This window comes from Manacus vitellinus, unplaced genomic scaffold (genome assembly GCF_001715985.3).
Source record: "Manacus vitellinus isolate BGI_N305 unplaced genomic scaffold, ASM171598v3 scaffold_57_pilon, whole genome shotgun sequence".
Classification (NCBI taxonomy): Eukaryota; Metazoa; Chordata; class Aves; order Passeriformes; family Pipridae; genus Manacus; species Manacus vitellinus.
In genome coordinates, this window is record NW_021940666.1 from 2,857,121 (window position 1) to 2,879,949 (window position 22,829).

The following is a 22,829-nucleotide window of genomic DNA, read 5'->3' on the forward strand; positions in this document are numbered from 1 at the left end:
TTAAACCCTCTTACTGCAGCACATGGGACTCATCCCTGTCTTAACACTGCCACATTCAGGAGAACCTCTCTGAAACTCGTGTCCATTTACCACATAATTCAATAGAGGCCTTGAAGATTGCCCCTCTCTGTTAGGAAACATTGCAGAAAGGAAATTGCTTCTTAATCTCTATCTTCTGTTTTGTGCATGATTCCTTTGCTCATCACAGAACAGAGCAGACTCAACATCTCTTCGCTTTTTATTTATTTTATTTTATTTTCAGTTATGCAGACAGAATTTATCACAGTCGTGGAGTGGTTTGAGTTGGAAGAGACTTTTAAAGCTTATCCAGTCCCTGACTTGCCCAGAATCTCCTGCTGCAACATTCAAGCCCAGACACTTTGTTATTATTGAGTTGTTGACTTTTTGCAGGATGTGAAAGGAGTCATGATGCTGGAATGCTGCTGGAACACTGGATTCGTGATGCCTTGCCCTCTAGTGCTGTTGGATTGCATTTCAGTTGCATACTTTCACCAAATCAGGTGCTTAATTTTAGCATTTGGTGAGCTCCAGCATGATGAGGAGACAAGAATGAGCACGGGATGGAATTGGAATTGGCAGCAGCACTTTGATTTAGGTTCACACTTTATTTCTTTGCCCCTCCCCTGGGTGATGGTGAAGCACAGGTTGTGCTGCTTTGGTCCATCTGGGATTATGAGTGTGGCCTGAAGGTTTTATAGACTTGCAAAGGGTGGTAATTTCAGCTCAGAATGATTTACCTGCAGATGCTCATTGGGCCAGGCAGGAGCATCTGGCTCCAGCCAGAAACCAGCAGCATCTTCTGCAGCTCAGGACCCAAGTTTTTAGGTTTTATCAGGCACCTTGTAAGCAACAAGGGAATAAAATACACGGAGGAAGAGCAGTTTGGTTCCTGTGTTTTATATAAAACCATTTGCTGCATAATGAAACAGATCTGAGGCCAAGATAATTAAGGCCAATGAAATTAATCAGGCAAATGAACCAGACACACCCATTTGAAGGAGGATGGGTGCAATCACAGGCAATTAAGGTGATTAATCCTCTCATTGTCATTCACACATCCAGCACCTGAATGTAGTTGTGTGGTTACCTAACTGTGCTCAGAAGGGTGCTGCAGGCGAAGGTGGCGCTTCCAGGGGAGGATTCTTCTCCTTGACCTTCTCCCACCCCTTTCTTGGATTTCTGCTGAGCTTCCCTTGACCTGAGTAGCCTGAGCTTGACCTTCAAACCTCAGTTGTGGGTGGAAGAGCTCTGATACAGGATATTTAAGAAAACATCATCACTTACCCCAGTGGAAATTTGCACCCACCAACCTCTGGGGGGGTTAGATAACACTTTTATTTATATTTTACATAAGGGTTGCCATGGGGGCAAAATTCATCTCCTGGCTTGCTTTTGAATTCTAGAATCCTGGATTATTCCCTTCATCATATTTATAACATAGTTTTCAAATGGATAATGAGTCTGTGTGGAAAGGTGAATGGAATATTTGCCTTCACCTATACCCTGTTCTGTAGAATCTGCAGCCAACCAGGACAGAGGGATGGTGTAAGCAGGACCCGGTGTGGAAGTGTTTCTATATGATATTTGAGGAATTCAGACTAATTTTTCAAGCTGCCCAATAAAATATATGATAATATGCTGTAACCCAGCACAAATGCTGAATGAGGCTCAACTTGTCATTTGAACAGAATTTGAAAAACCTGTTGCAAAAAGGGAGCTCATGGATGTGGCTGCCCCATCCCTGCAAGTGTCCAAGGTCAAGCTGGAGAAACCCGGTCTAGTGGAAGGTGTCCTTGCCTATGACAGGGAGTGGAATGAGATGGACATTAAAGCTCCTTTCCAACCCAAACCATTTTTGGATTCTGTGTAACAAGGTACCTCCTTGCACCATCTGGGTAAAAACTGCATGTCTGAGCACCATAAACGTGTTTCTTACCATGCTGATGCCAAGGTATGTTGTGAAACAGTTTCCTGAGACATCTGGAATTGGGCCACTGCAGAGTTAGTAAAACATTTTTTTTAAGCAGTATTGTTAATGACCTTCAAGATCATCAAGTCCAACTTAGGTGCATTTTATGTTGATTTCCTGCTTTAGATTTCTGACTATCCCTGTGCTAATTTCAAAGGAGGGAGGTGAAAAGGTTTAATTTCAAGTAACCTGTGGAAGTTTTAGTCTTTCACAGCTTAAAACCAGATAAATTAAGTACAAAAATCACCCAGCCAGGTGTACTGGGTTCACAGGGGCAGAATGGCTTCCCAATTCTCAGCTGAACAATGGGCTGACCTTTGGATAGGCTAAGTCTAAACTCGTGGAAGATAAAACTTGGAAAACTGTCTGTCTTTCCGCATTTCAGCTAATACCTGAAGATTCCCAGCAGAGATACAAGCCCTGTGGAAAAGCAGAGAGTGTTTTAGTGTAGGCATCTTAATCCAGAATGTGATCCCAGAACTTCCAGGTCCTTGGTCCCATTTGAGCCATCTTCCTTTGGAATGCTTGGAGGTTGAAGCCATGTTGTCCTGGGATGCTCAGCCATCCTGGGAACAGCTGTACTCCCAGGGAAGAAAGCCAAGTCTTTATTGATTTGTAACAGTTTATTTTTGTGTAACAGCTCCCTGTGTTTGTATTAGGGGAACATGTTTATTCTAGGATTAAATAAAAGTCCCAAAAATGGGGCAAGTAGGGTCATTTTCTGGTTTGACTGCTCACAGGACCTGCTCTCTGGTTTACCTATGGAGCAATTCCTGTGTACTCTGGTAAAGCTGTAGTATTGATTTAAGGTGGCAGATAAGCCCAGTCTGGCCTTCCCCAACCATCATTTAGTCTCGTGACTGGGGCAGCCTCTGTGCTTCCCACTCACAGCCTCAGGCTCTCATGCTGCTCCAGCTGATGACTGAAGTCTAAATGGGGTTATTTGGAAAAACCAACAGTCTCCCAGTTCTCCTAAAGCCTCTGGGCTGACCTCAAGTCCACTGATGGCCTTGTCCTCAAATGGTGTTTGACGTAAAACCCACTGATGGTGTTGACCTCAGGCTGACCAAAGCACTGGATCCAAGCTGTGAATTAGAAAAGCTGCTCACCATAGCCCTGGATGAGCCATGAATGGGCAGAAAATTGACTTTTAGAAAACTGTAAAATGCTTCTATGAAGTTTTCACAACAATTTGGTTCTCGGTTGCCTCCCCGAACAGTCTGGAGGCTGAGTTTGGATGGCCAGGCAAATCTTTGACAGGAAGGACTCCTTTCCTTTGGTGCTTATTCCCAGGATGAGGGAAAGCAGCACCATTGTTCCTGAGCTGTGTGAAGGCTGATAAAGAAACCTATCCATGCTATAAAAGTAATTTCCCTAAATTCACCATGTGAAGTGCAAAAAGGACTTTCCACAATCACCAGCTCTGTAAAAAAAAAACAAAACAAAAGAGTTAGAAAAACCAAGAGAAACCATAATCAGCAAGTCTGATCCCAAACCCTTTTTCAGAGTTTGCTTCCACATTGTTCTTGGTTTGGGGTCTGATTTTAAATTGATAAAAACAGCAGTTACAAGATTAAATCTGAAATTCAGGCTTGAATCCCCCTTTATGCCAAATCTTGCCCTGACCCTTTCAAAGCTCTGAATTTGAACATCATAAGTTCTTGATCTCAGAGCAAAACCTGGATGGTGACATTCCTGCCCTATAAATGTCCCACCTTCCTTAGTTGGCATCTCCATGCCACCTGCTAGGGGGTTTGTATGGCAGAAGGTACTCCAAGAGGAAGCAGATTCCCTGAGCACTCCAGTGACTCTGGATGTGCCTGGAAAAACCACATAAAGCATTTTTATGGTCAACAAATAGTTATGATTTTATTGAGTTGCAGAGTACACAAGAAAAAAATTGTTCTTTTTGAGTTACTGAAATTTTTAAAGAATGAAAAAATCAGGACCTGTCCTAATAAGGAATGTGGGTTTGCTCTTTTAACATTGGGAATGTTAGGGCTTTGTTAGGAAGGCTTTCTTAGGAAAGCATCTACTAGGAGAGGCCATGGCTAGGACATGGCAGCTTGTGACAGAAGGAAAAGGTTGTCTTTGCCCTAACAAAGACCTCAAATCCAGCCAGAGTGCCCAGATGGTGCCTGGAGATGGGTCCAGATGAGGCTCTGAACCTCCCAAGCCCTATTTCAGTGAGCAGTTGGGATCTAGATTCCTCAAATCCATGCTTAAAAGGAAAACCCCAGTGCAAGTCCCTTAATTCCCATTTCTAGTCAGTCCCTGCTCTCAGAGCTGGGTGAGGGGAGCTCATGTGAGATCCAGCTCACCATGAGGTGTTTAGGGATGTCACCAGCCCCTGTCTCTCCTCTGAGCCCAAGCTCTGCCCTGCCTTGTCTCCTTCTCCAGCACAGTTCTCCAGGCAGACACCTGGAGTTGGGAGAACATGGGACACCTGATTCCAAGTTGCTTTTTCTTCTCTCCTTTCACCCCCTTGGTGATTTTCCTCCAGCTCTCATGCATCCCTCCCCAGCCCTTACCTTCCCAAATTTCTCCCATCCCTGTCCTTGTCCTCACAAAGCACATGCCCATCTCTCTCCTGCCCAGAGGCTTCTCTTTGCTGCAGTTTATGCCATTCCCTGCCTTTCCTTAACCTTCCTGGGCTTCCATCTCCTCCTACTCCAGTCCCCACTAAGAAATGTGTGAGGAGAAGCAAACCCAGCCCTTCCCTCAATTATCTGCCCTGAAACCAGCTTTGTGTTTCCAGCTCATGGCCTCTCCCCGTTGCCATGTGCCAGTGATGTGGTGCAGCTGGGTTCAATAACCCCTGGCAGGCTCCCAGCATGTCTTACTGATTTTTTTTTCCATGTTTGTCATTACAGTGCAAATGAATGACCTTTATCAAGAGAGAAAGCGAACAAGACTTCACCTCATTATTTTCAGAGAAACGAGTTAGAGTCCTCAGAAATCCGGGCAAAACTCTGTTTAAATTCTGAGTTTCAATCATTTTAATGGCAAATTTTAACCTGCAAGGGATGTTTGTGTCTTACTGGTTGCTGCCTTTTGCCTAGGTTTTGCCTAGGAGACAGAGACAATGCCAAGCAAGCTCATGGTGTGAAGTTTATATCCATCTATGTTTGTAGTTCTACTGAAACTTCAGGAATATCTCCTGTAAACCTAATTTTATTTTGATGCTACTTACACTGATAATAAAACAGACTGAGCCAGACTTCCAGGGCTCTTTGTCAGGGATCTGTTTGACCTGCTCTAGTTAAAGGATGAAGAATTTATAGAATCCCAGAATGGTTTGAGTTGGAAGGGATCTTAAATATCATCCAGTTCCAACCCCCTGCCATGGGCAGGGACACTTTCCACGAGAACAGGTTGCTCCAAGCCCTGTCCAACCTGGCCTGGAACACTTCCAGGGATGGGGAGTCAACAAGGCATCAAGGCACTTAAGAAATACCTTGAATTCCAACACAGAGTGCTGGATTTTTTGGAGGGAGGGGGAAAAGATCATATGAGCCAGAGAGGCTTTGTCTGAATAAAGTTACCAGTATCTTGTATTTTCAGCAGACAAACTTTTAGGACATAAAAATTCAATTAAGAAGATAAATGCCCAGCTATTTACAGAGGGCTGGTGCCCTGTTTTTTTGAGAACAGACCTTTTTCTTTTGCAAGAACAAGGCCCATCCATGACACTTGGAAATCAGCTCTGACTCCACCAGTGCACAGGTTTTATTTCTGGATTTGAGCAACTGAACATTTTTTTTTTTCATGGAAAGGAATTTTTCATGAGGCTGAATCTCAAGATCAATCCTGTCCTCCCTTCTTCCCTTTTACCAAGGTTTTGGGGAAAAAACGTTGCCTGAGAGCTGGTCTTTCCTTCTGCAGATCATTGCTCTCCTTGAATCTTTCAAGTTCCTTTAGCCACCACCATCATCAGCTGCTGCCTCCTGTTAGGCCAGACCAGGCTCTTGTGTTGAGTTTTTAGCAGAAAACCAGTTCTTCCAGTCAACTGATCAGTGGCCCCCAGGAAAGCCAAGCTGCTAAAGCAGAACTATTTACCTAGGCCAAGCTTTGAGCAGTTTCTATAGGTGCTACAAAGCAAACAGTTTCCCAAGAAGAGAAGAGGGAACAGGGCTAAGGAGGAAAATATTTGCTCTGGAAATAAGAACTGGAGAGGTGACAAAAAATGTGGGCTGTCAGAAGAATAAGCTGAATATTTCAAAGCTTGCACTGCTGATCCAACTGTGGGCTTGTGGTGGCACAGACAGGGAGATACATTCAAGGAGTCAGGAAGGGATGCACATATTAAGGCAGTTTTAATGAGGTTAGCCACAATTCCAGACTAGCTTGTTACTACCTGTCTGGGAAATTACAGCACCCAGAAGGATGTTGTTGTTTACAATATTAGAAATCAGTTTGCTCCAAGTCTGTTTGAGCTTCAGGTGCCCTGGAGACAGAAGTTTTTCATCCTAAACATTCCTAGTGATATTCAGGTGGCCAAGAACACCAGAACAAGCCCTTTACAAACTCTAACTACTGCTAGGTAGCTCAAGTTGCAATCCCGATGCTGAATTTCCCATCTGTAAGCGAAGATAGAATCTCATTTTATTTTCCAAAGAAGGCAGCGGGGTGGGAGTACATTTTTTTTTTTTGAATGCTGGCCACAGTCCCAGAGTTGTCTCTGCTCATGAAGCACCTTGCTGGTTCTGTGGGATGCTGTTGGAATTCAAGGATTTGATAGAGAAGATCCAGTTTCAGAGCTGAAGGAAGTAATGAGGCATGAACAGTAACCAGAGTCTCCCTCCTGTGTGTTTCCAGTGAGCACTGAGATGGCTCTGGGAGCTGGAGGCTGCTTTTGAAACCATGGCCCTTTGTCATAACCCAAAAGGTGTGTCCTTTCTGTTGGATTACACCTGATCTAAAGCCCTTGATTTATCTGGGATCAGGTTGCCTGTTACAGAAGCAGCTGGATGCTGTTCAACCACATCTCCTGATAAACCATCAGTGGATTTTGGTAATTAGGTGTTGAGCAGAAAACTGAGTTTTAGACAACCCGGGAGAGGGTTCTCCAGAAGGTTTCAGATCATGAGCACAGCCCGGTCAGTCCTGATTCCAGAAGGGTTGGGATTGAATGTTTGTGCAGCTCGTCCTTTCACAGGGAGAACTCCTTTTCATCTCTGCTTGTTCCCAAGGGAAGAGTGAACAGTGCCATGGCTCCTGGCCTCTGACAAGCACTTTGGTGCCTGCCAGGCATGTGCAGACAGGCAGAACCCTGTGCTTCTGCAGCCCAGGATGGTGAAAAGACCATTTGTGGCTCCTCTGGGGCACTGATGAGCAATTAGCAAGTTTTGCTTATGTGACTTCTTTTGGTCTTTTGTGTCATTTCCTGACAGCCATAATGCTCTGCCAGACCTGCTGCTCATTAAAGAGAAAACAGACCCTCTCCTAAAGGAGAGTTTGGGCTGTTTAAGCCCAAAAATCTTCTACAGACCCCTGGAAATAGAGGCTGATGCTAAAAATACGGTTAGGGGTTAGTTGTGCAGGATCAGTGTCACAGCTTGGGCTAAAGGGATGCTATGATTAGAGAAGGAAAGGAGGGAGGGAAAGGAGGGAGCTGGGCTCTGGGCAGGGCTGGAAGCCCCAGCACAGTCCAGCACCTGCCGGTCCTGTGGGAGGTAATTCCTCTTTTACACAAACATGGGAAAGAGGCATGAGCTGACTGGGGTGTCCTCAGATTGCAAACACTCTCTGAGGCCTAAAAACTCATGTGTGAATCAGGGCTTGTGTGGTTTAGGCAGAATTAGAATGGATCTCGTGAAAAAGAAGGTCAAGGTCGGATATTAATGCCCCTTTTTTAAACATTCCTCATCATCCTCTCCCAACCTTCTGTTTCATGCAATACTGGCATCGCTTTTCATCCTCTGAAGCACATTTTAAATCTGTCTGGGTTCAACAGGTGGCCTGAGCCTGCACCAGAAGCAGCTGACAAGACAAGAAAGTCCCCTCCAACCATGCGTGTAGATACAGACTGAGATCTGAGAGTAAAAGACACAAGTGTGATTCCCCCCCGCTCCCTCCCATCCCTCCCAGTCACTCACACCTCCCCAGTAAGACTCATGTTCACTTATGGAGATAAGCATCCAGCCAGAGGTCACCAGATTTCTTCAGGGACCTGTGGGAAGAAAATGAAGACAAGTTTGTTTGGGTTGTGAATCTTGTCTTTGTTGGGTTTTTTCCTATGAAGAAGCCTGTTACTGAATTTTAATATGAATCACAGAATGGTTTGGGTTGGAAGGGACCTTAAAGACCATCCAGTTCCACCCTGCTGCCCTAGGCAGGGACACCTTCCACTAGACCAGGTTGCTCCAAGCCCCATCCAACCTGGTCTTGAACACTTCCAGGGATGGGGCAGCCACAGCTTCTCTGGGCAACCTGTGCCACGGCCTAACCACCCTCACAGCCAAGAATTCCTTCCCAATATGCCATTTAACCTGTCCTCTGGCAGTGGGAAGCCATATCCCCTTGTCCTGTCGCTCCATCCCTTGTCCAAAGTCCCTTCTCAACTCTCCTGGAGCCCTTTTAAGGCACTGGAAGGGGCTCTTAAGACTTTATGAAGCCTGGAGCCTTCTATTCTCCAGGCTGTTAACCCCAGCTCTCCCAGCCTGTTTCCAGAGCAAAGGTCCTGAAGCCTTTAGGACACCAGAATATGAATCCTGAGGACACCAAATGTCTTTCTTTGGGACAACAGATACAGCAAGAAGAGCTGGAGCGAGCAAGAACTTCCCCTGATGCCCTCTGTGTTATTTGTGGTCCTGTGGGGACCATGTGGTAGGGTACAGGGTATCACCTCACTGTGTCTGGGGACAAAAGCAGGTTTTGAGCCAGTTTTCAGCTCTTCTGCACGTTGTGGCCAACCCACTTTAATTTGCCTTTGCTTAGAGTGGTTTGTGCAGGAGATCCCTGGACTGCAGGATGCATTCTCATGTTCCCTGTCATAAATTATTCCCCTTGGAGAAACTGAGACAGAAACATTAACACAGGGGCTGCTGACAAGGACTATTAGACTCGTCTCCAGCTCTGCCTGTGGGGAACAGCCTGTTGCTGCTGGCAGAGCTCACATGGGACGCAGCACGGGCTGTAACCTGACTCATCCCCCTTTGATTCATCTCACTTTTCAGCCTGGAGATCTGCTGCCAGCTCCCAAAACCAAGAATCACCAGCTGCCAGGGCAGCATTTCAAAAAGAGTGTTATAAAAAAAGGTCCCTGTTAGATCACAGAATCATTAAGGTTGGAAAAGCCCTCTAAGATCATCAAGGCTCCCAGCACTGCTGAGCCACCACTAAACCATGTCCCCAAGCGCCACAATCAGGTTAGTACCCATCTAAATGTTGTGTGTTTGGTATTTTGATAGCAACAACACATTGACATGGTATTTCTGAAGGGTCTAGAGTGTTCTGAATTCTCTGTGCTAGAAAATACAGGATGTCCCATCCCTGTAACCATGAACTGCAGCTGCAGGTGATACCAGAAGGACCTTACCCAACAATGTCTACAAATGCTTTCCCAAGAGGCTTCTCCTCATATTGGACTCCATACTTGGCACATAATGACTTCACCAAAGGCTTCACCTTCCAGAAATTGTGCCGTGGCATTGTTGGAAACAGGCTGGAATAGAGAGAAAGAGAAAAAACAAACCTGAGAAAACCCTGGAGACAAACCCCAAGGGATGGGCATCTCTGTCTACATCCTCAGGGGGCTCATTACTAGTCCTCCTCCTCCTCAAGCTGCACAAGCAGAAAAAGGAAGAGAGGCACAGACACATCCATGCTTTACAGCCCTCTGTTTCAAGGAGGTTGTGAAAACTGATTCTCCTGCTGTGCCTCAAAGCAAAGCTGCGTTCAGGACACAATGAAAGTCAGTCTGTGCAAGAGGGGATGCTACAAGTGCCATATGAGGGCAGCAGGAGGGAGGGAACAGCCTCAGTCTGCTCTCATGGCTGCCCATTTCCTTTGGGAATAATTGTTTCTTGCCAAATTTTAGCCCCAGTAACCCCTTTCCCACTTCCTGGAAGCTCATGGAAGAGACACAGGTAAAGAAGGATTTGGGGGCACCTTGCCCAGTGCTGTTTAACAGACATTTCCTAAGCTGACTTCCAAACCTAAAGCTTCACCCTAAAAGCCATCTCTTTTACATTTCGTGTTGTCACTGGCAACAGACTGCCCATATGGCCCTAGTTTTAACATCTTTTCTGGAACCTGGTGCCCAGCAGCCCATACAGTCCCACACACTATAAAACACTGGAGTGCTTTAGGAGAGAGCAGATTCCTGATATGGATACTCAAGTTCAAGTAGTTTGCTTAGGATTTGAGCCCACAGCTCATAATCATAATCATAACTCCTAAATAAACCCCAAAGTAGAATTGAGAGGGTGAAAGCTGAAGTATTTGGTAGCAAGGCCAAGTGATGCTGGGTCTGTACTCACTGGTGCTCGATTTGGAAATTCAGGTGCCCGGTGAACCAGTCGTTGAAGAAGGACTGCTCAATGTTGCAGGTGGCTGCCATCTGTGAGGGCAAGAAAAGGTGAGGATTAGCGACATCTTACCCCAAAATCAGACCAAAGCTCCTCTTGCCTGAGCTGTCAGAGTGCAGACACTGCCATGGTGGGGCCACCTGGGTGCAGAAAGGGGAGCTTTAATCCTCCTTCAGAGCTTACTGTCGAGTAAACCTGAAGTAAGTCAAAGTCCGTGGGTTTGACTGGTGGTAAAGTGATGTGGCAATCCAAACCCAGGCTCCTAAATCTCAGCCTCTCCCAGTAAAAATCAGATGGTTGACAACAGTACCGATGTGAAAAATGGGGCAGGAAAAATGCATGGACACAAAGCCTGCTTTTCCATCCCGTCTAGTTAATTCCCAGTTTGCCTTAAGTGCAAGGTCTGAGTATTCTGACAATATTTCTTAGCTATTCTTGCTATTAATGATTGTAAAATTAAATATTCTTTCTTAAAATCCTCTTGCACTCTGAACTGGGTATGCAGAGCTCTCCCTCCAGCTCTGACTTTCACTGGGTCTCTACTATTTGTATCTATGTGCCAAAATTCAGCACACAGAAAAGCCAAATCATACTTCCTTAACCTGATATCGCCTCAATCTGAGGGAACCTTTTGATTACATTAATTCCAAAATTTTGGACTTTCATATCTCAACCCAGCAGGGCAGGCTCTGGGAAGAACATCTTTATGGGAGGGGTCATGGGCAGACGCCCTACACTACCTGAGGGTAGTGGTAACCCAGTCTTGGAGTAAACTCCATTTTGGGGGGAGTTTGGGGTGTCCTTTCCCCTCCCAGTTACCTGAGAGCTCAGCCAGTCTCTGTGCTTCTCGGAATCGATTTCCATTGGAATGTGATTCATCTGGGTGACCCACACGAACCAGTGACTCTCCAGAAACCTTCAAAACCAGGAGAAATCATGACAATTGATACATAGGTGGGGACACCAGGTGGGGTTTACAGGAAGCATCAGGAGACACAACCTGTGAGAAGGATATTTCTCTGAGGTATTGAAATAAATTGCTCTCTCAGAACCACTCAAAGTCTCAACTTTGCCTCAGGCTTCTTTATTTAGAGTGGCTTTTTTACTGCTTATGGTATAAAATGGTATTTTTAGCACCTGTACAACAGTCTGCATAAATGCACTTTCTATTCCCTTTAACCAAGAAGTTACTTTATTGTAACTTTATTGTAGATATATTAATCTATACTGACATTTAGATGTATGTTGACAAGGTATTGCCTGGACTCATCCTTGTTCTAGGATGTTCACCAGTCTTGTTTAAGTCTTTAGGCTTGTTTTCTGCAATTTTGCTTTTTTTTCTTGCACTTTGAGCTTGATCAAAAATTTTGGAAGTAATGGGTTGGTTGAGATAAGTTTTTCAGCTTGATTTCAGGCTGGAGGCAGATATAGAATTACCTCGGGGAAAGGGTGGCCTGAGCACCCTGGAAGCATCCAGCCATGACCAAAGTGGAAAAAACCACATAAATATGTTGGGATTGGACAGTGTATGTGAACAGGGAATGAGGAAAGCAAGGAGAATCCTGGCTGGACCATCACAGTGCAGGGGGAGATGCTGAGCATCAGAACCATCTGTGCTGCAGGGAGTGGGATTGGGAGATGGTAAGAGGGAAGTGAAGCAGTGGGAGTAGCCAAGATAACACACAGCAAGGAACCTAAAAAAGGGCAGAGCAGAGCTGAGACTGGACTTCTCTGGCACTGGAAGGAGGGGAGAGCAGTAGGGATGCCCTTTATCTCCTACCTGACAAACGTGAGGAGACACAGGGATCCCAGGAGGCCGTAGAATGGGATGTATGTGATGAAGTAGCGCAGATAGTAGCTGATGGCCCAGGCGAGGTCCTAGGGAAGAGAGAAGACATCAGGCATCCCTTCGCCCATCTGGGATAACATGTCCTTGCTGGTGATGCTGGGGACACTGGGTAATCCATCCCTCCCTCGCTGCTCCAGGGTGATCTCCTATGGAACAGCCAGACCCCACAAGGATGGAGGGAACGTTTCACTCACCGCCCAGAACCTGTGCCTGATCATGGTCGAGATGATTTGGATTTGGAAATACACAGGGATGAGCAGAGGTGGGAAGACTGCAAAGCAAAGGGAAATATTTTGGCCATCAGAGGAGTGAGGAAGGTGTGTGATATGAGGAAGCTGGTGATTTGGGACTGGTCCCAGGGAACTGGGAACATGGTTTTTGGTTTTTTTCCATGGAGCATCTCCCATGGAGGTTACTCCCAGTCCTGACTTGGGGGCCTGCACAGTAGTCCTGAGGAAGGGTGGGATGCCTGAGATTTAAGGAGTTGCTCTGCTGACACAGTAAGGGCTGGAAGGGTCAACTGGCATTCCAGGAAAAGGGAAAAGTAGAGGGCAGATACTCACTGAAGAAGAAGTACTCGTGCTGGTGGTTGTAAGGCAGGTACTTCAGCTTCTTCTTGCCGTACTGCAGGACACAGAGGAGAAAGCTCAGCCTTGGATTGTGCCACTCACAGGTAGGAGCAGAGTCTCTGCAATGCTTTATTTACTGGCTGCAGAGTTTTGACTGAATTCCCACCAACAGCTAAGAAGTGTTTTGGGATGATTAAATATCATGACTTTGTAATTGTGTTGGGTGTAAACTCATTTAGAAAGCCTCCTGGTTTGATCTTCAGGTAATTTCTATTTCCTTGAAAGCCTGATGGCATTTTAATGCACTTCTGCCATGCCTGTGGCCATGATAAAATCCGCCAGCACCTCCATCATTCCTGATATAAATGTGATAGGCATAAAGCCTGACTTTTTGGAAGTCATACACGGAATGTCTGTGCAAGGCAACGATCCTTGTGTAGTTTTCCATGCAAAACTGAAGCACCAAGTCTCCAAACCTCACCTCCACAGTGAAATATCTAAAGCTGTACAGAAATGTCTTTTTTGAGCTCCATGATTGCTCCCACCAGGACCCTGGAGAACGTGGATTGCTGTAAACTTGCATTATTGTTCCCAGCACAGCAACTTCCCAATGACCATATACCAGTATCTGTGTCCCCTATACATCTCTGGAGTTACTTTCTCAATAGTATAAAAGCTGGCTGAGAAACCATTTTTAATGTTGTATTTCCCCGTATGGTCTTGGCTGCAGGTGCCTGTTTGTTTATTTTCTTCAGGTTTTTTTGTTTGTAAACTAGAAATCCTTGTTCCATTGTGAAAAAGACAAAGGGTGGTACAAGGTATAAGTCTTTGCGTAGGTTTTTATAAGTAGACAGTAAATATTTTGGCTCTAGGGGGACAGATTGAATTAAAAATCACTTAATATACCCTGTTCATTCATGTGCAGCATGTCAGTTAATGTAAAAAAATGAGAAAATATTCTTATGCAAGCAATATCCCCTCAACTGCTTCTGTGGAGAAGACCTTGTGCAGATCATCTGGGACACAGCTGGATTGACTAATGCTGGAAGATATTTGCTATGGAAGTGGAAGATCAGTTTTGAAATAATCTTGATGAAGGACGGAGGAACACAATTTCCCCCTCACGCTGATATTCAAGCCAGCAGGATGAAGTTGCCTTTGAGGGCTTTCTGCTCTCTTTCCAACCCCATCTGCGTTGTTTTCCCCAAGCTACCCCAAAACACTTTCTCCCGTGGTCAGCACAGGAGATGGATAGGGAATTATTAGTCAACCCTGCTCTTCAGCCCAGGCGTTGGGGAGGGTGCGATGGCCAAACTCCCGTCAGACAATGTAGCCAGATGAAATCCTGGGATTAAATATTTCCTTTCTAGCATTCCAGGAAGTCTTGACTGTGCAAGTCATGTCTACCAACAGGAGCCAACTCCTGGATTTGCGCAATCATTGCCTGAAGCCCTTTTAGGACAGTAGTTTTCCATGCTTTATCCACTTTCTCTTACCTCAACAGGCTGTGTATCTCCAAGGACAAAAACATGCAGCATGTTCACATCTGGGTCCTTCTTGAATATGTTGGGCTTGGCGTGGTGTTGGAAGTGACGGTGGTTCCACCAGTTTGCAGAGGCACCCTGGGCAGACACAAGGACAAGGGATTCATCCATGGGAAGCTCCGGCTCCTCTAAAGGTAGGATTACCCAATCATTCCTATAAACTAAACTGGTGCAACTCAGATCATGGCCAAAATGTTATTTGCTTTTGAAATAGCAACAAGCAGGGAGTGGTTGAGCTGTTGGTTGATATGAGACTGCTGGTTCCAGAGGGATGGTTCACCCTCACTAAGGATCATCCATGTTGAAAGGCAGGGAATAAATACACTCTCAGTGAGTTACATGTCACCATGTCTTCCCACACAGAATGGTTTGGGTCGGAAGACACCTTAAAGACCATCCCATTCCAACCCCCTGCCATGGGCTGGGACACCTTCCACTAAAGCAGGTTGCTCCAAGCCCTGTCCAACCTGGCCTTGTACACTTCCAGGGATGGATAGAATCATTTAGGTCCTGTAAAATCATCAAATCCAACCACTGATTAACACTAACCAAATTCACCACTAAACACTCTTGCTGCCTTGCCAGTTATTATTCTTGTTTCCCTTCTCTGCCTGTGAGGCACAGAGTGGGTTTGGGAGAATGGTTCCTGCTGCACATGGATGAAATGCCTGGATTGCACTGGACTTTACCCAGGACAGAAGTCCTGAAGGCATCTTGAATGGGTGGCATGTAGCAGGATGGGATGTTTGAAAGATATTATTCCTTATTGGAGTGTGTGGCAAAAATACGGATGTAAAAAATTATTAAGCTTTGTCCTCAGCTGATATAAATTAGAGTGATTCCACTGGAACTTTTGGAATTACTGAATCAGCTATGAATACAATCTCTTGTCTCTTCTGCACAACAGCTCCATGTGCAATGGTGGTCACAAAGTTCCTTATGCTTCTGCTCACTTTGGGAAAGTTTAGAGCTGCTCTTTCCTACCCTGACACAGCCAAAGTGACCCACAGGTGTTTCTACAGAGCCCTGGTTCCATAGTGTCCTTTACCTTCAGGTGTCCAATGACAAACTTGTGGACAATGTGGTTCCAGGAAGATTTTTTAAAGACAGACAGGTGTCCAAAATCATGTTGCAGCCACCCTGCCTGGGCCTGGGATGAAGGGAAATCAAATAGTTAGGAAGCTGTTTGGAATCAGAGTGAAGCATGAAGAAACAGAGACAGAAAGCACGTTGTGAGTGTGAGGAAGGAGGGAATTAACTGAGTGAGAAGGTGAAGATCTCTGGAGGAGAACATTTAATTATGGACTCATTCAGATTGGAAAAGACCCTTAAGATCATGAATCCAACCATAATAGTGACACTGCCAAATCCACCAAGATGTGGAAGGAAAAGAGAAAAAGGTGAGAAAAATGTGTGAGCCACAATCAGGAGGCACCACAGCGGCAGGTAAGTTGTGAGTATTTTTCACTGGTATGACTGTTTTGCACTGATCAATAATGTAATAAGAAAAGTTCAGCACACACTGTCCTTCTCCTGAGTGATTTGTGCAGCCAGTGTGCTCCATCCCTACAAGTTCTCACCTGGGAAGTCGTAAGGATGCAGGCCAGGATGAGGGTTGTGATCCAGCCAGTACCAAAGTATGAAACCATCAGCCAGGCCAACACTTCCATTGCAATTATGTGGCCCAAGTAAAGAGAGAAGAACAAAGGACTTGCTCTGAACAAGTTCATGTCCTCTGCAGTCTTCCTCAGGGTCCGGAAATCCTCCACCAGCTGAGACTGCAAGAGACAGGCAAGAGCAGTGTGAGGCTTTTCAGTGAATCTGAATGAGCTGAAGGATGAATTCCATGCTAAGGACCCTGCATTGGTTGGCTACTCCAGAAGTAAAGGACCTGCCTCCATATTCACCCTGTATTACAGCTTTTCACAGTACTTCCCTATGAATAAACATCCTGGCTGATCTGAGCCCACATCCTGACCTTTTGCACCTTGAGCCGGGAGAGTAATTCAAGCCTCCTGCTGTGGATCAGCAGCACGGCCTGGCTATGTCAAGAATCGTATCACCTGATGACTCCTGTCTGAATGAGCTTCCCAAGTGCTAAAGAGAAGCTGGAGAAAGAGGGAAACCAGTGCTATTGTGCAGAATTCCAGAGCTCTGATGATGAGCATCCAATATCGGCGCAACGGTTGTCTATTCAAGCTGTGGGACAGTGCCGTGCACTCGTCCATGAGGAGCATTCCTGGGTCACTGGGGGTCAGTGCTGGCTCCTCTATTGTGAGTGACACAGATATGTCATAATCATGGCCAGCCACAAACATCGGGGCAGGATTGGGTTTCGTGGCAGGAGCCAGTCGTGCCACGCTCTGGGCCTGAATTATGGATGAACAGTCTGGCAGGGAGACAGAGCTGCCCTGGGGACGGTGAGTGGGTGGAAAAGGTGCTTTGTGGGTTGCTTCTCCTTAGCACAGCCACCAAAATGAGACACCTGGGTCACCTCTGCTCATGCCATGCATGGCACAATGTGCTCCCAGAGCTTTGCTGGTACTGTGCTCAGCAGGATAAGCCAGTTGGAGTCTCAAAGAGGCATTTCCCTGGGATTAATGTGTCAAAGGGAGCTGCAGAGCAAACAGGGAAAGAGATTTAGGTCTTGTTGAGGTAGTGAACACCTGTCTGGAAGCCTATTCAGACTTCTTTGCCTACTCCTCTCCTTCCCCCACAACAGGCAAGTGGTGACATGTTTTAGAGCTTGTCACCAGAGAAGGAACAGCAGAAGGGACCCCAGTCACCAGAGCTGCTGCACATTTCCCACTCCACATGTCTCAGTTCCCATTTCCCTTCAGGATGGGATCAGGCCAGCCTAGAAATCAGCTGTTGGTGGCTCTGTGGCAAATGGAAGGCTTACACAGACAGTCTGAACCTGTCGCCCCACTCCCACAGACATTTAAATCTATACTGGGATGTGTGTGTTGCTACGTGGAGATGTTTAGTTACTGAGAATTTTCCTCCCTCTCTGGAGCTGCCTGTAGTGAAGACACCTTTACAGTCTGCCTGCTTCCGACCTGGAGAACATCCCAAGAGTTAAAAATGATGGGAATACCCATCATGAACCCAAAAATCAGACAAAAATACTCACATTTTTACCTCGGTCCTGGCTGGGCTCCCCTGGAGCAAGTTCTCCAATAAGCAATGGCTTGAGAAACTTTTGCACCAAGGTGGGATTGATATGGAAAGCCTGAAATGCATCCTGGAGTGGAAACAGGAGTTACTGTGAGATTCAGGAGTAAAATGTGCTTCCTATTCACTGTGTCATTCCCTTTCACCTCCAACAGCTGTGCTCCCCATGTACCTGTGAAAGAGGGGCAGGAGGTGACCTCCACCTCTGTGATCACTGCATTAATTCCACCTTAAATCCAAAATGGATTTGCTTCCCTATTCTCAAGGGAATGGTGAGACCTGGGAAGTTATTCAGCCATATGGTGAAAGGCACCTCAAGAAATGTTTTCTAAGCAACTAAATACTTAAACCCTGTTAATTCCCTTAGAAGGTAGGCAGGGAGGAATTTGTGCAAATCCCTACTAGGATATAAATACCCTTGGAAAGTCTGATGCTGGGGAGGGGTTGACTGTGGTGACTGAACCTGGACATAACTGCAAATACAAAAAATACAAAAAATACAAAAAAAAACCCCAAATACAAAAAAATATTACTGGGTGTAGATCCTGTAGATCCCAGCAGTAAAACAGCTGAGGAAATTTGGTGACTTTTTATTTTGGAGCCTGCCTTTCTCTTTTTATTCTGTAAGATGAGTAACTGAGTGCTCCCTTAACTCTTCTTCATTCTAGAACCATATTCTAGTTATATTGGCTGTTCTGCAAGCCTTAGAGAGGAACCCAACCATGCTAAGCAGGTTAGAAATCTTCAAATTATCATAGTTGTCAATACATGTGATAAGATTTCTTGTCATTTCTACTGTGTATTTTCTGTTCAGTGCATGTCTGAAATGTTGGTTGCATTTCACTGAAGTCTCTGTAATACTTGTTAATAGACATAAATAGTTTGTTAAATTTCAGCAACAGAATCTAATTGAGGAATGAAACTCAATATGGATGAAACCTGTGAGATAAGTCCCATCCTATATACTCCTGTGGCTGGAAAAGCAGGAAACCAGCTGGAATATGATTTTTCTTACTTATTTTCAAGGCTTCTTCTAATATGGAAGAATAATACCTTGTTTGTAGAGTTGATTTGATCCTGGAATTCATGAGTTTAACCAACTCTTCTTTTTTTCTACTCCTTTCCCTTCCCATATGTTTTTGTCTACCTGTATCTTACAGGTGCCTGATGGGAGCATATTTGATGTGAGTAGTGAGATCTTGCCCACCCCTCCTTTCACATGCCAAGGCTTAAATTTTAACCCAAGCACAGTGTTAGGGACAAAAAGCTGACCAAGATCAGAACCCCTTATTCTGTCCTTGCCCTTTCCTTATTGCACAGAGTTAACTCTTGGAATTCACCCAGGAGAGCTGTGAAGATTAGTTCCATGAAATGATAACACCAGTATGGAAAAAAAAGAGTTAAAACCAGGAGTCAGGAGTACTGTGCTTCAGCCTTTCCACCTTTGTCCCCTTGCCTAACAATTATAGAGACCAACTAGGTCTCCCTCCTGGCTCTAAACAGAAAGGGCAGAGTGAAAGCTGACCCTTCTGGGAGCTGACCTCCATCAAAAGCCCTCGGTCCCAAAGTCCACCAAAAGCAACAGCACCTTTCACCTGATTCCAAGGCTTTGGACTGAGCTTTGAAATAGTACTCTGACCGTAGAAATTTTGCTGTGGGAGGTAATATTTGTGTGTATATGTGTATATATGTACACATATGTAAACAGTTACTGTAGCATTTTCTGCTCTTGGACCCACAAATACATCACTGAAATGTTAACTCTGGTTGCTGGTTCCCTTCTTTGGGACAATTTTCAGATGGTATAAAAGAGGAAAGAAGAGCAGAATTAATGGGGGAGTGAAGAGCTGACTGTACCTACTGCAAGGCTGTGCAATTTTGGGTGAAAAAAAGGGGAAGAAGGGGAAAGAGGAAGAGGGTGAACATGTAAGAAGAATGTCAACTCAATATTATTTAAACTAATGGGAAAAAAAGTCTTTGGAAGTCTGACTGGGTACTGCCTGTCACTGTGCTGGAGATCCTGCTGGTTTGTGTTGTATTAATTTAGGTGTATTAATATAGCTAAAAGGTATTTTTGTCTACCTGTGGCTTCCCTGTCAGTAGCCTGTTTTCTAAACATGCCTATAAATGCTCTGTCATGCCTTTTCCAGGGCCTTTTCCTTTTTCTGCCCCTGAACTGAATAGTTCACTTCTTTCTGGGTGGGATGAAAGGTAGGGGTTGGAACTGGTCAGAAATGCAAATGTGGATGTCAAAACACAATGTTACTCAACAAGAAATGTTTTTATTAGCTATATGTCATGTATCTCCTTTACTAATAGGTCCTGAATATTAGACAGTATCTGAATTTTGGGATTGTCCTCAGTTGTGTACCACAGGAGATAAAAAGTAAAAGGCAAAAGATAGTCTTTGGGAAGTGCTGTGTGATATTGGCACTTGACCTCCCAGCTTTATGTTCTACTGACCAAATAAGCTTAAGAGACTTACAGGATATGGGCAAGAGGGATTTATTCCTGCTGCTTTTGATGCAAAAAAGCTTTGTATAATTGAGGTATGGACATTTGAAGTGCTTAGAGCATCAGCACAAGGATGTTCTTTCACGTCCTTGAACATCCTGAAACAGAGATACTGCAGGGTGTCCCTGCCTTCCTGTTCTGTGCATGGGGTGACACCAGACCAGGTTGTCCCAGACTAATATGTTGTGTTAAAGTGTGGCCTAAAAATCATAGAATGGTTTGGGTTGGAAGGAACCTTAAAAATCATCTCATTCCATCCCCCCAGGGGCACCTTCCACTATCCCAGGATGCTCCAAGCCCTGTCCAACCTGTCCTGAACACTCCAAGGATGGGGCAGCCACAACTTAACTGAGAAACCCATCCCAGGGTCTCACTATCCTCAGAGGGAAGAATTCCTTCCCAATATCTCAGCCTAAAACCACCCTCTGTCAGTATGAAGCCATTCCCCCTTGTCCTGGCACTCCCTGCCAACTACACTTGTTGCTAAGGAGAATCTGAAAAAGATGGAAGCCGTACACAAAGTAGGGATGTAAACATGGGAATTTTTATCATTGCCTTTTCCTCTTCCTAAACTCTCCCAGTTGTGATACCTTGCAACACAGAATAAAACTTGCCAGCTAAAGCCTCAACAGAGTCAAGGCCAAGCCTTTCTCACCCCTAATGAGAGAGGTTTTTTTGGCATTAAACTATTATTCACCATAGGGAAGCTGGAAAACTGATGCCAATCCTGCTTTAGGGCTCAGAGTGGTGATTTAACAATTTCAGAGCATTTTTAAGACTGTGACTTCATGGCATGAGATGTAAGAAGGGTGGGAAGGTGGGTGGGGAGGTGGGAGGAGGATCAGCAATCCTAGAATCACCAACCTGTATTTCAGCCTCCCTTTTAAGGATTCCAGACAAATATAATAGCTGATGCTTTTGGTTTCTAATGGAGATATTGGAGTTAAATTCTTGGGGACAGGAGTCAAATTCCTCCAGTTTCACCAGCTCTGTGTTTAAGCAGTTGAAAGTAAAACCTGGCCCATCTTTTTGAGGGAGAAAGCTATTAATTCAGAGGATTTACTGGAAAGGGACAGGAATGCCAAAATGCGGCTCCGTTTCAAGGAAAAGAATGGAAAAATTACCACGAAATGCAGGGAAATGGGGACTGATGGAAAGGTAAGGTTAGTGGTTCTGCCAAATAATTTTGTAACACATGGAACCTCCTCCTTGTTAAGGTGTCAGGAGCTGTGGGAGACCAACAGTTAATGTTACTGCTTGATCTCTGCACATTTTGGGAAAAGCTCTGAGGCGGTTTGGATTTTATTAATGTACCCTGAGGAGAGAACACTCTCTGGATGCACTTCTGAGGAAGGTGGTTTTGAGGGAAACTCCAGACAACAAACAATTTATTTCTAATTTGTTCCTTTGTCAAGGTTGGGGTTTTCTTTTGGTTCGGTTTGGTTTGGCTTCTTGTTTTTTAAGTTGCTGAAACCTGAGAGGTGGCTGAACCCATCACAGGAGCAGCTAGAGCAGCAGCAAATGGTTTGCTTTTTTTTTTTCTTTTCTGTAGCAACCTGTAACCAAATTCTCTAGAGAATTCGCTCCTGGGGAAAAAAACCAAAAAGCTTCTTGTTTTAAAGCCTCAAGTTCACCCTCCTCACAGAAGCAACTTTGAGACACAGCCTGGCCTCTCCTTAACCCTTCCCGTGCTTGGCTGTGTGACTCTGCATGTCAGACACACCAGAAAGGGGAAGATTTGGGACATTTTGCTCCTGGATTCAGAGCTCCAGGCACAGCACAAACGAGACAAAGGCAAACTAGCAGGATTTAGGCAGAGCCGAGCAATCTCTGGGCTGCGGATTGCCAGGGTTCCAGGGAGCTGCATCTATTTGGATCAAGCTTTTCGCTCCTCCAAGCAGCGAAAGGGCTGAGCTGGATGTCCAGCAGGTGGTAGGGAGACTGGGAGAGGGAAGAGGCAGGCAGCCGGCTCCCTTCAGACCCAGCAGGGAGAGAAGGAGCTGTCAGAGGATGCTGCTGGAGCCGGGAGAGCAGCGGGGGTCGGTGCGGGGGGTCCTTACCGTGGCATCTTCGCCGGCGCAGTGGCTGATCACTCGCTGACCCCCCGGGTGTCTGTTTGCCCACTTGGTGATATTATAAACCTTTCGATCTATCACCAGCCACTTGTCCGTCCTCAGGTTGTGCTTCTGGATCTCCTCCCAGGTGTAGAAGCGGATCTGCGCCGCCGGGTCCCCCGAATCCCCCCCTTGCTCTCCCCCTTTCCCCATGGGGCCACTCCGTTCTTTGTCTTCTTGCCCCAAGGGTGAGGTTGTGGGGGGAACCTGTCCCTGCGCTTCTTAGGGATGCGCCGGAGGGGAAGGGCTTTCCTTGCGGGATTTGACTCAGCTGATCCCCTGCTCTCCCCCTTCGCCTTCGCTCATGTCCTCCCTTCTCTTTGTCTCTCGCTTCCCAGCCCTTGGAATCTCTCTGCCTGCTCGGAAGTGCCCCCTAGGCTGGCTGTCCCCGCACTGGTGCACTTTCTCCTCGCACATAGCCCTGTTTTGTGGGAAGCTCGGCCCCTTCCAACACCCCCCCCCCCGCATCCCTCCCCTCGGGCATCTCCTCCCTCCCCCCCCCGTCCCCCCCCCGCCACCTCCTCCCTCCCGGGCATCCTCTCAC

At 45.8% G+C, this 22,829-nt stretch overlaps 1 protein-coding gene across 2 annotated transcripts; it reads right to left on the bottom strand.

Annotated features, from left to right (window-relative positions):
• Positions 1-235: 235 nt before the first annotated feature.
• On the bottom strand, positions 236-22,740 carry FADS2 (fatty acid desaturase 2). 2 transcript variants are annotated; one of them, XR_001921845.2, is made up of 14 exons: positions 22,232-22,740; positions 17,617-17,727; positions 16,064-16,261; positions 15,532-15,633; positions 14,436-14,561; positions 12,934-12,994; positions 12,565-12,641; positions 12,302-12,399; positions 11,341-11,437; positions 10,474-10,553; positions 9,531-9,656; positions 8,089-8,162; positions 3,706-3,810; positions 236-3,413 (listed from the first exon to the last, which is right to left on the bottom strand). XR_001921845.2 is itself a non-coding variant. In XM_018081834.2 (13 exons), the coding sequence occupies exons 1-12, from the start codon at positions 22,436-22,438 to the stop codon at positions 8,111-8,113; spliced, it is 1,335 nt and encodes a 444-aa protein (XP_017937323.1). In that variant the 5' UTR covers positions 22,439-22,740; the 3' UTR covers positions 236-3,413; positions 8,089-8,110. The 2 variants fall into 2 exon arrangements, 1 of the variants encoding a protein (XP_017937323.1); XM_018081834.2 differs by lacking the exon at positions 3,706-3,810.
• Between the last annotated feature and the right edge of the window lie 89 nt (positions 22,741-22,829).

What these genes read in the sequence shown, in the direction of transcription:
- FADS2 (XM_018081834.2), bottom strand. Translation starts at nt 22,438, where the DNA reads ATGGGGAAAGGGGGAGAGCAAGGGGGGGATTCGGGGGACCCGGCGGCG. An exon ending in GCGCCGGCGAAGATGCCACG is followed by an intron (nt 17,728 to 22,231) that starts GTAAGGACCCCC and finishes TTTCCACTCCAG; the next exon opens with GATGCATTTCAGGCTTTCCA. An exon ending in GAGATACACAGCCTGTTGAG is followed by an intron (nt 12,995 to 14,435) that starts GTAAGAGAAAGT and finishes TGTGTCCTGCAG; the next exon opens with TACGGCAAGAAGAAGCTGAA.